General features: G+C 33.6%; 1 protein-coding gene across 10 annotated transcripts in view; it reads left to right on the top strand.

The window, feature by feature from the left end:
* Positions 1–16226, top strand: part of STXBP5L (syntaxin binding protein 5 like) — a 376785-nt gene that overhangs the window by 159200 nt on the left and 201359 nt on the right. For all 10 annotated transcript variants that reach the window (XM_036850880.1, XM_036850882.1, XM_036850881.1 and 7 more), the window contains exons 8-9: positions 2157–2240; positions 7108–7231. In XM_036850880.1, coding sequence (XP_036706775.1) covers positions 2157–2240; positions 7108–7231 — 208 coding nt within the window. The remainder of the gene's footprint in view (positions 1–2156; positions 2241–7107; positions 7232–16226) is intronic.

Below are 16226 nucleotides of genomic sequence, written 5' to 3'. Positions count from 1 at the left end.
AATTTAACAGATATTTTTGCAGATACCTATTTTCTTCAGAAACTTTTCCAGGTCCTGATAATATGTATAATATGTAGTGAAGAAATCACCTACTTCTTTGCCTATATATATATATATATATATATATATATACACACACACACACACACACATATATGATATGTACTTGTGATGTGGGCAGTATTCCTGTTTTGATGTGATCAGGCATGATTACAGAGGGATCTTATTTTTGTCTTGATTCATCATGGTCACAGAATGACTTTGTCTGGTGTCTCCTGGATGTCAGGGGCTGTTTTTCTCTTTCTCAATTCTTTAAGTGTTTCTAATGTATTTTTATATTTCCCATATCACAATCTTGTACAGTTATCTCAAATTTTTGATACTTTGAGGTTTATTATTTTATATTTTGTGATTTACTAGGACTGTTGGTTATAATGTTTTATAAACAAAATGACTTCTATCTTTCTTATGTTTATTATAAAATATATAATAGCATTTTAGAATATCATTTCATTACATCTTGGGGCTCAATTTCTGAAAGGTTATATTATTCATTTTCTCACTTAGGTCAGATTTTCCAAACTTTTTAGACTTATAAATCTCCTTTCCATACATTTCATAGAAATTTTTATCATACACCTCATAGGATTTGGTTTTATTGTTTGTCATTTTCTCTGGTATGTAAAAAAAGTTGGAGTTAATACATATCTTAGTACAGTATATATTACTTTATATAAATTTAATTTTAAGAAAGTCTTTGTTTACACTAATTTTGACTTTTTAAATTTATGAAGTCATTATGCCATTTACTTTAACTTAATATGTAAAAAGCTCAATTTTTAAAGTCAATTTTAAAATTTATTGTTTGCAGTTTAATAATAAAACATTTAAATATATGCTATACCTTCAAAAGTAATATGCATTGCTTTCATGATCTGATATTTGAAATTTTGTTTCCTGTTAAAACTACTAGGTGGTTTATTTTTGTTTTTTTTTGTGTTCTGTTATAAAATTTCTAGGGAAATGATTAGGTCTCAAGAAGCTATGTAGGAGTAACTTATAACTACCATTATATTTTCTGTTTTTAACCACTGTGTTTTGGAGTTACTGAAACATCTTTATTAACAGTATAAGAATTTTCACCAGAGAAATACTACTATAATGGATTTCAAGAAAATCATCTTAAGGCACATTCCTGCGAAATATCATTATTTGAACGTTGGCCTAGTTTTATCCTTTCTGGGTTTTTTTTAACCAATGGTAGATTAAATTTAACAAAATATAACTACAAATAAAACTCAGAATCATATTATAGTAAAAACCATCAGCACAGCTAGCAGTATTTAGCTGAATGACTGAGTCTTGAATATGATCATCTAATAATCATTTTCTGTTCTCAAATCCTTTTCTTTTGAAATGCAGAATGTATATTTTGTTAATTGTCTTATTTATTGATTTATAAGTCAGTATCAACTATATTTAATGATGTGAATCTCTAGGATACCTTTGTGAACTGCTGAGAGTTCCTAAATCACCAATTTAAAATACATAAGTCATTGGGCTTCCCTGGTGGCGCAGTGGTTGAGAATCTGCCTGCCAATGCAGGAGACACGGGTTCGGGCCCTGGTCTGGGAAGATCCCACATGCCACGGAGCAACTAAGCCCGTGAGCCACTATTACTGATAAATAAATTAAAAAAAAAAAAAAATACATAAGTCAGAAAATTGGATTTGATAGAAAGAAATTTGAAGCCAAGTTTGTGGCCACATTTTTCAAGTGCATAGGACTGAATGGCATATACACTGTTCGTTAAAGTTATCACATTTCATCCTTTATTTCATCTTCCTTTTCTATCCCATTTTTCTTTTGTTCCAATGTTCTCGTTTATTTTTATGTTGTTTCGTATATACTTACATATTTTCTCAATTTCCTCTTTGGAATGAGGTAGATTTCATTGGTAAATGTTTATATTGAAGTAGAGTTCATTTGCCAATTTTTTTCAATGTAGAAAACCTATATTCAGGTTTGGAAAAATTGGTATTCTAAATAAAGTTGTATAATGTAGTATGATTATATTTTATTAACATTAATCTTTATTTGGAGCCAGGTAAAATTAATGTTAGAATTACAAAAATGATTGTTCTAATGTTTTCCAGCTGCTAATAGGTTATGAAAATGGTACTGTAGTATTCTGGGACTTGAAATCTAAAAGAGCAGAACTGAGAGTTTATTATGATGAGGTAAGTGATTTCTACTGGAATATTTGAAAAGAGTATTGTGATTTTATGCCTGTTTTCTACATTTAAGCTTTGTATGTTACCAGTATTTTTATCATTGGAAAACCGCCTAGTTCTGATCCAGTGCCTCACACTGCCTGTTGGTATTTGCATGAGTTCCACCTCTGGGTTGTTCTCCTGAGTGGAAATTTTGCCTTGATGGATTATTTTTAAGCCTTTTTTGGGCATTTACATATGTTGGCGTCTATTACCTATCTTTTTCTTTCCTTTAGGCTCTATGCTTATTTCTTAACCTCTTTGTCCTTAAGGTCTCTAAAGATACTATTCGCGTCTTTAGAAAATTGTTTTTCTGTGGCAGAAGGTTTAAGTAGTCAGTTTGAAAGGCCTTATCTTCTAATACTTGCCTTCTTACAGTAAAGAGAGATTTTTAAAATAGTAATACTTAATAATAAAAGTCAGATCTTGAAGTACGTTTTATCGTACAGAATTGAGATTTTAGGTTTTCATGTAGAGAAAGCAATGAACTCTTATCAAGGAATGGTCTCTTAATTGATACTTCAGTTGTTCGAAGATTGATTCTAGGCTATTATTTCCATCTTAAGAAGAAGCTAATGTGAAAAGAGTGAGGCTAGGGGCAAAAGGTGAGAAAGGGAAATTATGTCTTGTAGCTGTGGAAATAAAGGTGATCATATAGGCTCTCAATTAAATTAAAAATTGTTACAGTGATGAGAGATAGGAAAATACAGGTCAAAAATCACTGTTTAGAATAACTAGGCTTAAATGGGAAGAGTGCTAAAGAATTTAAGACAACACTAAGATAAATAGAGAAATAAATTTGAAAGGAAAACACATTTTTTTAGAACAGTTTCTTTTTGTGCCCTCTTCCATCCCCTTATAAAAGTAAAATTTAAATTTTGGTGCTTAAAGATACAAGCCTTCGGCTATCCCATAACCCCCACCCCCCATTCATTTCTTAGTGGTTCTGGCAAACTAAGATTTTATGATATATACAGGATTATTGTCATGGTGACAAAGAATTCAGAAGTAAATGATATAACAGCTGGGTAATTTGGTCATGATTAGTGAACAATACTCTGGCAAGCAATGTCATACAATTATGCTCTTTATGATCAACTTACGAGGCACATTGAATCATAAGGCAAGAAGGTCCTGGAGAGCTAAGCTAGGGTTTTCCTTTCGTTAAATACATAAAATACAAAGATGAGTATGAAGATCACTTCCTCTCTTAAGACTAGCAGTTAGATAAGAGTCCAAATACCATCTGTGTATTTAGCCAGTTGGAACTAGAGTGGAGCAGCTGAAATGGAAATCCAGATGAGAATGCTCAATCAGCTACTTTTCCTGTGGCCTTAAAAAGTGTAGAAGGAAGGTTTCTAACTTTAAAAAGTAAGTGAAAGTAATTTTGCAATGAAATGTTTAAATAAAGATTAACAATGTTTTAGTCAGTAGAATACTACACTTTACACTTAGAATTATATGAATATATATAAAATTGATTTATTTTAATGCATAATTATATATCCTATCATTTTAATAAAGATAGTTGTATACTTCATGTTACTACCAAACTTTTCAAACTTTCCTCATCACTTTACGTCTCATATTTTGAAATCATCTGTCCTGAAATGGTTTCTCATAAGTCACCAATGATCAGTGACCCCTTCCATAGTCTTTTAAGTTCCTCCCTAAACCTGTGACTTTACATCAGTCCTTCCTTCTTAAAATGGTTTCTTCCCTTGTTTGTGTTTTTCCACCTCATTTTTCACCCCTCCTTTCTCCATCACTGGTTCTTTCCTTAACTCTCCTTTACATTATAGATACTCTTCAGGATTCTACGTCTTCACCCTCTCTTCATTTCTCCTTCAGTTTACATTTATGTTCATATCCCCTCCCACCATTTCAAATATTACCTATATTATGCTGATAAATTAAAAATTCATATATCTTTAACTCTTACCTCTCTCCTGAGATCTAGATCCAAATATCTAATATCTATAAGTCCAGATGAATATTCCATTGGCACTGAATTTATATTTAAAGGTCTGACCTCTTTCTGTGTTTTTTTTTTCAGTTTTTCAATTTTGATTTAGTTATTTTAATTTATAACCCTCAGAGTCATATTTGACCCTTTTTTCTTCTTCATATATCATATGCAATCACTTTTGATTCAATTTTTATATTGTCTCTCATTTATTTCCTCTCTTTTTTCATTCCCACATTCAGCGTCCTAGTTGAGGATGTTATCTTTTGCCTGGAAGACTTATAATAGCCTTTTAACTAATCACATTTCCTCAGATATCTTACGTTTTCAATATATCTTTCACTAACAAGATTATCATTTTAAGACATAGCAGATCAGGTAATTCTCTACCTCAGAACCTTTGAATGGCTCCCAGTTGTCAACAGTACAAAGTCTTATTCCTTGACAGGAGGTTTAAGGCCCTGGTACTATCTTTTTCCCTTGAATTTAATTTACTGCATCCTTCTACACACTTCTCACACTTCAGACATATTACTCACTATCTCCTCAACATACCATTTATTTCCTACCTCCAGGCCTTTGCTTCTGCTAATACCTTATCATGAACTCCCTTCTTTCCTCTTATGCATATCAAAATTCTACTAATTATTTAGCTACTGTAAAGCTATTTGGACTATCTAACTAGCCACTTGATAAATAACCACTGATGAATTCAGAGTTTTGTTTTGGAAATCCAGGATCATTTTCAGAAATAACCATATGAATCTTACTTCCACATTAGCTGTGAAATTTTTGTTTCATTACATCAGTATTTCTTAAATAATCTCTCACAATCTCTCAGAGTCTGACATGAGGATAACCTTTTAATTCCTTACTAACTGCTGTTTTTCCTTTTTTCAGATTGTTATCTAGCTTTTTGGGTTTTCTTTGTCTTTCTTGTTTACAAGAAATTCAGTCACAGCCACTGAGTTTATTTTCCATATTGTTTTTCATTAAAAATTTTTTTTCTTTAATTAGTTGTATTATATTTGGTTTTTCAGCAAACGCTTAAGGTCCTTTTTAAAGAAAAGAATGGGGTATAATCAAATAAATAGAAATTGAATATTTACCCATTAAGTCAGTTCAAATTCCAGCTCTTCAATCTCTTCAATGATGGACTATTTGACATCCTATTCTTTAATAACAAGTTGGTTTTACATGCCTACTCTTCTGTACAATAAGTGTACTTCTTTTATAGTACTTATCTTGGTTTTATGTTATATATATCATTTTTATATCTGTCTTCTCCAGTAGACAGAAATTCAGTGGGATAGAAAGAAAGGTTAGGGCTGGGGCTCTGCGCCTACCATTTAGAGCAAAGTAGTCTGAGAGAACTTTAAATTGACTGAGGTTCATCCAGGTTAACATGTAGAGGAGGCAAAAAGTGACATTTCCCTTTAGTCACATAAAAAACGAGAAGAAATAAGCAGAGAAGAAGACAAAGAAGAGCGTTTTTTCCCTCTCACTGCCTCTACTGAACCCTGGCAATAAAGAGGTCTTCTCTGCCAGGTCAGTAATAAAGACCAGGGTGAGAGAAAACATAAGTCCAGTGTGTCATGGTATCTTTTGCAATTAATCAAATCTTACTTATCTTGAGGTCCACTCATATACTATTTCATTTCTGATATGTCTAATGATTGCTCTAGCCATCATTTATTTATAACTCTAACAATACTTATTGTTTGGAAATATGTGTGTGTGTGTGTGTACATATATGTATAAGTTTGGTATAAAATAAATATATACATAACTTAGTTTTATAAATATAGATTAAAAAACTAAACGTTAAAAGTTCCAAACAATAAGTATTATTAATATTGGTATAAATGTTTCCTATCTCGCAGTTGTTTAAGTTCTTTTAAGGAAAGGATCATGCTGTATATACATCTGTTCAACTTTTATGCTTACTAGAGTTTCTTTCATTGTGCTTATTAGCACATTACCCAAGTTCCATATATACTTTATTAATTTTGAAAGAATACCAAGAGCGTGGAAATATTTGATAACATTAATTACTTATTCATTTAACAGATTTTTTGAGTACCTACTTTATGCAAGACACGGTGCAACCACTGGAAATAAAACAATTTAGGAAAATGTAATGATTACTTTTTAATTTTATTTAATTCACATCTACAGAATGAATCTGTAAATACAAAAATTTTAAACTCTTCTTGCTTTAAGTCAACTTAAATAGTGTATGTTAGAGTTAATATAGTCCAATGATTCCAAATATGGGTTTTGTAGTCAGACGCTGGCTTTGAGTGGTGTAACCTGAGCAAGTATCTCAATCTTTCTAGGCCTATTTCACCACGTGTAATTTGGAAAAACATAATATCTGTTTTGTAGGATTAAATGAGATAATGTACATAAACTGCTTACCCTGGGGTCTGGCATGTAGTAAGCCCTCAAATTGCAACTCTTATGTAAACTACCTTTTAGGTTGGCTATTTTAAGTGGAACTAGGCTTCTGCCTCACCAGAGATTATCTTCTGATAACCTTGCTTTTACTTCTGTGTAATAATTTTCAAAGAAGCATTAAAGGGTACAGGGAGGACCCATGATTTACAACAAAAAGTTCTGGGATCTAACGATATTATGAAATTTACTTAACTTTTCTTTATCTTAGGAGGTGAGTTTTTGTAGCCTTTTTATAAGCCTATAGAAGGTTGAAACCAAAGGTAGTATGACCTAGGTCAGAAAAATTACATATATTTCTTAAGTGTTATTGCTATAATAATTCTGTGTTAAAATATTTTTCCTTTGGAATATAGAATGATATATCAACTTTTTTCCTCCTCTACTTGTTTTTAATTGTTATTTCATTAGGCTATTCATTCAATTGATTGGCATCATGAGGGCAAACAATTCATGTGCAGCCATTCAGATGGTAGCTTGACTTTATGGAACCTGAAAAGCCCAAGTCGTCCTTTCCAGACCACAATTCCACATGGTAAGATGTATGCTTTCAAAAGAAATCAACTCCGGAGATTCAGTGCCGTTACTTGAAGTAGGAAAGTTGGTATCATTATCACTAGAAAGAGGTAATAGGACATAGCTTCTGATTCTAAATACCCCTTTATACCTCCTTCAGATCCCTACATTATGACCCAAAGTTTCTATACTTCCCTTCCTCCTATCTATCAACTTTCCTACATTGTAAGTGTTACCTATTCAATTTTTGGTATCAAAATTGAATAACTGATGGTTGATGTACCTGAAGCAGAGGAGATAATATAGGATATTTGATGAATTTTAAGGGGTAAGGAGCTAGTGAGAGAATGGCACTTTATAGATCTGACTCTTGGACCTAATTTCTATACTGCTTTAGAGTCTGTTGTTTTCTAAATTCTCCCATTTATTTCCATTTCTGCCATTTGATTCCACTAAATTATGACTACATGGTTTTTATCGTAGGTTGTATTTCTCTTACTATATTCCTCATTGAAAGGAGATATTTAGGATTTATGTTGGATCTGTCTAACTAGGCAGAATAAAAATTTCTAATGTATGAATATCTTTTATTCAGAGGCCATATTATTTTCCATAATATTGGTGATGATCTGAGTTTCGTGTTTACCTCATACCATTGGTTGGTTGTAAGAATAAAGAGGTCAAAACCTAGAGGTTAATCAAATACATTCTATTTCATAGTTTCTGAGTGTTTATTATAGTTTCACATTGAGAAAATAGTGGTATGTTTTTATAGTGGGTGACCCATAAATCAAAAGATGGAATTATTCCAACTTGGGTTGGTTTGCCATTTTTTGTACCACAGTTGCATGTTCCACTGCAAAAGATTAAATTATTGCAACATTTACCTTAGCAGTTTACTTAGAGATTACCTTACATTTAAAAACTTACTTAGAAATGCTTTATTTATTTATTTATTTAAATAGAAGTACAGTTGATATATTATTTATATCAGTTTCAGGTGTACAACATAGTTTTTCAATATTTTTATAGATTACACTCCAGTTAAAGTTTTTACAAAATAATGGCTATAACTCCCTGTGCTGTACAATACCCCTTATTGCTTATTTATTTTATACATATAAAATAAATGAATATGTATCTCTTAATCTCATACCCCTAATTTGCCCCTCCCCCCTTCCTTCTCTACTCTTGTAACCACTAGTTTGTTCTCTATATCTGTGAGTCTGTTTCTGTTTTGGTTTTGTTTTATTTTTTGGTTCCACATATAAGTGACAACATAGAGTATTTGTCTTTCTTTGAATTATTTAACTTAGCATAGTACTCTATGCTATTCTGCCATCCCTGTTGTTTCAAATGGCAGAATTTCATTTTTTTACATGGCTGAGTAATATCCATTATGTAGATGTGAGATATATATATATATATACACACACACACACACACACACACACACACACACACACACACACACTTATATATATGATCTGAGTCAAATTTGAAATTCTCATTTTTACTTTGTACTGTTTAAATCTTCACTGTTTTTTATTATTGGTTGATTTTTCAATTCTTAGAGAAGTAAGTTAAAATATCTGTTATGAATATTTTCCTTGTAATTCTATTCATTTTTGTTTTTATACTCTAAAAACCAAATAGCTAAATGTGGCTGATATCATTTATCAGATATTCTGTGGTTTAACTGGTGTTTGACTAGGAATCAATTTCTGAGAAAGTGGTATTAAAATTTAATGATTATAGAATTGTCTACTTCTCACTTTAATTCTGTCCTTTTTTGTTTCATGTATTTTAAGGTTTTATTATTAGGTATCTGTCATGTCTCCTGTAGAGAACATATAGTTGGGTCTTGCTTTTTTATTCAGTCTTACATCATTTAGTTGGAGTGTTTAGTCCATTAATATTAAATATAATTACTGAAGGGATTGGATTTAGGTATACCAGTTTATTATTTGTTTTTTGTTGGTCCTATCATTTTTTGTTCCTTTTATCTCCCCTTTTTGCCTTCTTTTGGATTATTTGAAAGTTTTTATTATGATTCCATTTGAATTTACATATAGGCAATTTATCTTCACATATTCTTTTTAATCTGTTGCTCTAGGGATTACAATATATTGTACTTCCTTAACTTTCCATATTCTGTTAGGGTTAATTGTAACACTTTACATAAAATGTAGAAATTTCACAACCACATATATTTATTTATCTTCACCCATTGTCCTTCATGCAACAGTTATCATATGTATTACATCTAAATACAATGTTATAATTTTTGCTTTGAATACTCTTTAAGTATTTTTTTATTGATGTATAGTTAACTTACAATGTTTTGTTAGTTTCAGGTGTACAGCATAGTGATTCAGTTATTTTTTTTTCAGATTATATTCCAGCATAGGTTATTACAAGATACTGAATATAATTCACTGTTTGATACAGTAAATCCTTGTTGCTTATCTATTTTATGTATAGTAGTTATATCTGTTAATCCAATACATGTAATTTGTCCCTCCCCACCTCCCTCCCCTTTGGTAACCATAAATTTGTTTTTTATGTCTATAAGTCTGTTTCTGTTTTGTATATAGATTATTTTTTAGATTCCACATATAAGTGATATCATATAGTATTTGTCTTTCTCTGTCTGACTTACTTCACTAAATATAATATTCTCTAGGTCCATCCATGTTGCTGCAAATGACAATATTCATTCTTTTTATGGCTGAGTAATATTCCATTGTATTTATATACCACGTCTTCTTTATCAATTCATCTGTTGGTGGACATTTAGGTTGTTTCCATGTCTCGGCTATTGTAAATAGTGCTGCTATGAACATTGCGGCACATGTATCTTTTCAAATTAGAGTTTTCATTTTTTTCTGGATATATACCCAGGAGTGGGATTGTTGGATCATATGGGTAGCTCTATTTTTAGTTTTTTGAAGAACCTGCGTACTATTTTCTCCCGTTTTGTAGGTTGTCTTTTTATTTTGTTGATGGTTTCCTTTACTCTGTAAAAGCTTTTAAGTTTGATTAAGTGCCATGTGTTTATTTTTGCTTGGATTTCTTTTGCCTTGGGAGACTGATCTAAGATAATATTGCTACAATTTATATCAGAGAATATTTTGCCTATGTTCTTTTCTGGGAGTTTTATGGTGTCAAGTCTTGTATTTAAGTCTTTAAACCATTTTGAGTTTATTTTTGTATCTGGTGTGAGGAAGTGTTCAAATTTCATTGATTTATATGTAGCTGTCCAGCTTTCCAAACACCCCTTGCTGAAGAGACTATTTTTTCTCCATTGTATATTCTTGCTTCCTGTCTCATTGATTAATTGACCATAAGTTGTGGGTTTATTTCTGGGCTCTCTGTCCTGTTCCATTGATCTATGTGCCTTTTTATGTGTGTGCAAGTACCACACTGTTTTGATGACTGTAGCTTTTTCTGAAGTCTGTAAGGGTTAAACCTCCAGCTTTGTACTTTTTCCTCAGAATTGCTTTGGCAATTTTGGGCCTTTTGTGGTTCCATATAAATTTTAGGACTGATCTAGTTCTGTGAAAAATGTCATGGATATTTTGATAAAGATTGCATTAAATCTGTAGTTTGCTTTGGGTAGTATGGCCATTTTTAACAATGTTAATTCTTCCAATCCAAGAGCATGGAATATATTTCCATTTTGTAAATCACTTTTAGTTTCCTTTATCAATGTTTTATAGTTTTCAGTGTAAGGTCTTTCACCTTCTTGGTTAAGTTTATCCCTAGGTATTTTATATTTTTGATGCAATTTTAAACAGGATTTTTCTTTTACTTTCTCTTTCTGACATTTCATTGTTAATGTAAAGAAATGCAACAGATTTATGTATATTAATCTTGTATTCTGCTACCTTGCTGACTTCTTTTATTAGTTCTGATAGTTTCTGTGTGGAAACTTTAGGGTTCTCTACATAGAGTACCATGTCATCTGCATAGAGTGACAGTTTTACCACTTCCTTTCCAGTTTCTTATTGCTGTGGTTAGGTTAGGACTTCCAATACTATGTTAAATAGAAGCGGTGAGAGTGAACATCCTTGTCATGCTCCTGAGTTTAGCAGGAAGTCTGTCAGCTTTTCACTGTTGAGTATTATATTGGCTCTGTGTTTGGTGTAAATGGCCTTTATTTTGTTGAGATACGTTCCTTATACCCACTTTGATGAGAGTTTTTATTATGAATGGATGTTGAATTTTGCCAAATGCTCTTTCTGTGTCTATTGAGACTATGATGTGATTTTTATTTTTTCTTTTGTTAATGTGGTATATCACATTGATTGGTTTGTGAATATTGAACAACCCTCATGACCCTGGAATAAAACAAACTTGATCATGGTGTATGATCCTTTTTATGTATTGTTGGCTTTGATTTGCTAATATTTTGTTGGGTATTTTGCATCTATATTCATCAGCGATATTGGCCTGTAATTTTCTTTTCTTTTTTTTTTAGTGTATTTGTTTGGTTTTGGTATCAGGGTGATGGTGGCCTTATAGAATGAATTAGAGAGTGTTCCATTCTCTTCAGTTTTTTGGAATAGTTTGAAAAGGATAGGAATAAGTTCTTCTTTGTATGTTTGGTAGATTTCCCCAGTGAAGCTGTCCAGTACTGGACTTCTATTTGCAGGGAATTTTTTTTTTTTAAGATTTATTTATTCTTTATTTATTTATTTTTGGTTGCATCGGGTCTTAGTTGCAGCACTCGGGACCTTCATTGAGGCATGTGGGCTCTTCATCATGGTGCATGGGACTGTCTCTTGTTGCCACACGTGGGCTTCTCACTAGTTGTGGCATGCGGGTTTTCTCTCTCTAGTTGTGGTGCGCAGGCTCCAGGGCAAGTGGGCTCTGTAGTTTGCAGCACATGGGCTCTCTCATTGAGGTACATGAGCTCAGTAGTTGTGACACGCAGGCTTAGTTGCCCCGTGGCATGTGGGATCTTAGTTCCCTGACCAGGGATCAAACCCCTGTCCCCTGCATTGTAAGGTGGATTCTTTGCCACTGGACCACCAGGGAAGTCCCGAATTTTTTTTTTTTTTTTTAATTACAGATTCTATTTTACTTCTAGTGATTGGTCTGTCCACATTATCTGTTTCTTCTTCACTCAGTTTTGGCAGGCTGTATGTTTCTAGAAATTTGTCCATTTTTTCTAAGTTGTCTAGTTTTTGGCATATAATAGTTGTTCATAGTATTTTCTTATGATGTTTTGTATTTCTGTGCTATCAGTTATTATTTCTCCTCTTTCATTTCTTATTTTGTTTATTTGGGTCCTCTTTCTTTTTTCTTTGTGACCTTGGCTAGTGAATTGTCGATTTTGTTTATCTTTTTAAAAAAACGGCTCTTGGTTTCATTGCTCTTTTCTGTTATTTTTTAAATCTTTATTTATTTCTTCTCTGATCTTTATTATTTCTTTCTTTCTGGTAACTTTAGGCTTTTTTGTTCTTTTTTTCCAATTCTTTTAGGTGGTCAGTTAGGCTGTTTATTTGAGATTTTTCTTGTTTCTTGAGGAAGAGCTGTATCAGTATGAACTGCCCTCTTAGAAATGCTTTTGCTGCATCCCATAGATTTTGTAAGGTTCTGTATTCATTGCTATTTGTCTTGAGGTATTTTCTGATTTCTTCTTTGATTTCATCATTGACCCACTGGTTTTTTTAGTAGCATGTTGTTTCGTCTTCATATGTTTCTTATTTTTCCATTTTTCTTTGTATTGTTTATTTCTAGTTTCATACTGTTGTGGTCCGAAAAGATGCTTGAAATAGTTTCTGTCCTCTTAAATTTGTTGAGACTTCGTTTTGTGAGCTAATATATGCTCTATCCTAGAGAGTGTTCCATAAACACTTGAAAATAATGTGTATTCTATTTTTTTTGAATGTAGTGTCCTGTAGATATAAACTAAGTCCAACTGGTCTCTTGTGTCATTTAGGACCTGTATTGCTTTATTGATTTTCTGTCTGCATGATCTGTCCATTGATGTCAGTGGGGTGTTAACTTCTCCTATTATTATTGTATTCCTGTAAATTTCTCCCTTTATGTCTCTTAGTATTTGTTTTATATATTTAGGTGTGTCTGTATTGTGTGCTTATATGTTGATGTGTGTAATATTCTCGTCTTATGTTGATTCTGTTATCATTATATAATTCCTTTCTTTGTCTTTGTTATAGATTTTGTTTTAAAGTCTTTTTGCCTGGTATGAGTATTGCTACCATCTCTTTCTTCTTATTTCCATTTGCATGAAATATCGTTTTCCATCCCCTCACTTTCAGTCTCTGTCTTTAGCTCTGAAGTGAATCTCTAGTAGGCAGCATATGGTAGGCTCTTGTGTTATTTATTTTTTATCAACTCTGCCACTCCATGTGTTTTGATCAGAGCATTTATTCCATGGACATTTAAAGTAATTATTGGTAGGTATGTATTTATTGCCATTTTATTCCTTGTTTTCAAGTTGATTTTGTAATTTTCTTTATTCTTTTTGGTTTTCCTTTTATGGTTTGATGATTTTTCTCTGTAATATACTTGCATTTCTTTCTTTTTGGTTTCTGTGAATCTGTTGTATATATTTTGTTTGTTTGTTTGTTTGTTTTATTTATTTATTTATTTTTTTAATTTTTGGCTGTGTTGGGTCTTTGTTTCTGTGCGAGGGCTTTCTCTACTTGCGGCAAGTGGGGGCCACTCTTCATCGCGGTGCGCTGGCCTCTCACTATCACGGCCTCTCTTGTTGCGAAGCACAGGCTCCAGACGCGCAGGCTCAGTAGTTGTGGCTCACGGGCCTAGTTGCTCCGCAGCATGTGGGATCTTCCCAGACCAGGGCTTGAACCCGTGTCCCCTGCATTGGCAGGCAGATTCTCAACCACTGCGCCACCAGGGAAGCCCTGTTGTATATTTTTGATTTGTGGTTACCGTGGAGTTCAAGTATGTTGACCCATAGCTATATCTACTTGCTTTAAACTGATCGTCATTCGTGTTCAGACATGTTGTAAAAGATCTGCATTTTTTTCCCCTTCCCCACATTTTTGGATTTTGATGTCATATTTTACATCTTCATGCTTATCCTTTTATTATGTATTGTAGTTATAATTGTTTTTACAATTTTTTTGGATTGTTTTTTAATCTGTGTACTGGCTTATTTAAGTGATCTTCAAACCTTACTATATATTTGCCTTTCCTGTTGGGATTTTCCCTTCCCTATAGATTCTTGCTTCTTTTCCATTTAGAGAAGACCATTCAATATTTCTTTTAGGGTAGCTTTAGTACTGCTGTATTCGTTCAGTTTTTGCTTGTCTGAGAAATTCTTTATGTCTCCTTCTATTGTTAATAATAATTTTGCTGGGTAGAGTATCCTAGGTTGCAGGGTTTTCCCTTTCAGGACTTTGAATCTATCATCATGCCACTCCCTTCTGGCCTTAAAGTTTCTTCAGAGAAATCAGCTGATATTCTTATGGGGGGTTCCCTCATAAGTGACTATTTGTTTTTTTCTTTCTACCTTTAGAATCCTCTCCTTAACTTTAGCCATTTTAATTGTGATATGTCTTTGTGTGGATCTGTTTGGGTCATCTTGTTCAGAACCCTTTGTGCTTCCTGTACCTGATATCTGTTTCCTTCTTTAGGTTTGGGAAATTTTCAGCCATACTTTTTTCAAATACATTTTTGATCCCCTTCTCTCTCTCTTCTCTTTCTGGAACCCCTATTATGGTTGGCATGTTTTATATTATCCCATAGATCTTACATGTTGCTTTTTTTTTTTTAATTTGTCTTTCTGCATGATAGGGTGATTTACATTATTCTATCTTCCATATCACTTATTTGTTCTTCTGTGTCATTTAATCAGCTATTCATTGCTTCTAGATTGCTTTTAATCTCAGCAATCAAATTGTCTATTTTTGACTGGTTCATCTTTATAGCTTCTAGTTCCTTGTTACAGTGATCTGCATTTCTATCAATAATCTTTCTCACTCAGCATTTTTACTGCCACATTTTTGAGCTCAGGGTCTAGTAGACTGGTGAGATCTGTTTCATTATTTGTTTTTTCAGGGGATTTTTCTTGTTTTAATTGGGAGTAGTTCTTCTGCCTTTTCATTTTACTTAACTTTCTCTGTCTCTATGAATTTAGGGGAAACATATTTCTACTGGATCTTGAAGGGGTGTTTTTATGTGGGGTTGTTGCTTTGGAGACTGTGTGTGTCCAGTGTTTTTGGTGTGAGAGCTGGTTTCAGTATGGACACCAGCCCCATCTTTCCTCAGGGTGTGCTGGCCGTTATCCTTTTGATAGAGGGTGTGGTTGGTGTTTTAATATCTAGAGCCTGTGGAGGATGTGAGGTAGGGCTTCCTCTCTCCTCTGTGCCTGTCACTGCCCCACAAGGGGCAGAGTTTTCTTCCCAGTAGTTGGAGTAGAAGCCCTAAGGTTTGGGTTCTGTCAGGCTCTGTTGCCCTTGAGTAATTGCCCTGCCCCAAAGAGGTGATCACTGAAAGCAAGTGAGGCCCATACAGTCACAGAGACCTATGTGCTGCCTGTGTAGACGTCTGCCCAGAAGCAGCACAAGGTTGCTTCCTTTTCTCTGTTGTGTACATCCCAGATCTAGTGCTAGGCTGTCATTTAGAGTAGACTGAGTCTCAGGGTTGGCGCACTGTGGTGGCAGGAATTGAGGTGGCTCATGGGCCACCTGAGATCTGGGCTGCTACTGTGGCAGTCTTCTCCCAGAACTAGCACTAAGTTGTGGTATGGAGTGGGTGGAGCTGAGGTGCTCTCAGTGGGAGAGGAACCACTGCATACTCCTGAGCCTGCTGACAATGGCTGTCTCTGCCCAACTCACACCCAAGGCCATCAGGGCTGTCTCTTAATTTCTGGATGAGTCCTCTCCCAGGGCCTATCTACCCAAGATTCAGTGCTTAGCTGCAGTGCACTCCTGTGGTACTGCTCCATGCCTGCAATTACAGTGGCCTCCATGGCTCCACCCAGATATCACCCAGGCCTTCTGTGCTGTCTCTGCATA

This window comes from Balaenoptera musculus, chromosome 4, assembly GCF_009873245.2.
Source record: "Balaenoptera musculus isolate JJ_BM4_2016_0621 chromosome 4, mBalMus1.pri.v3, whole genome shotgun sequence".
Lineage (NCBI taxonomy): Eukaryota > Metazoa > Chordata > Mammalia > Artiodactyla > Balaenopteridae > Balaenoptera > Balaenoptera musculus.
Note: the sequence above shows the minus strand (reverse complement) of the source record. Positions and strands in the feature narration are given on the sequence as shown.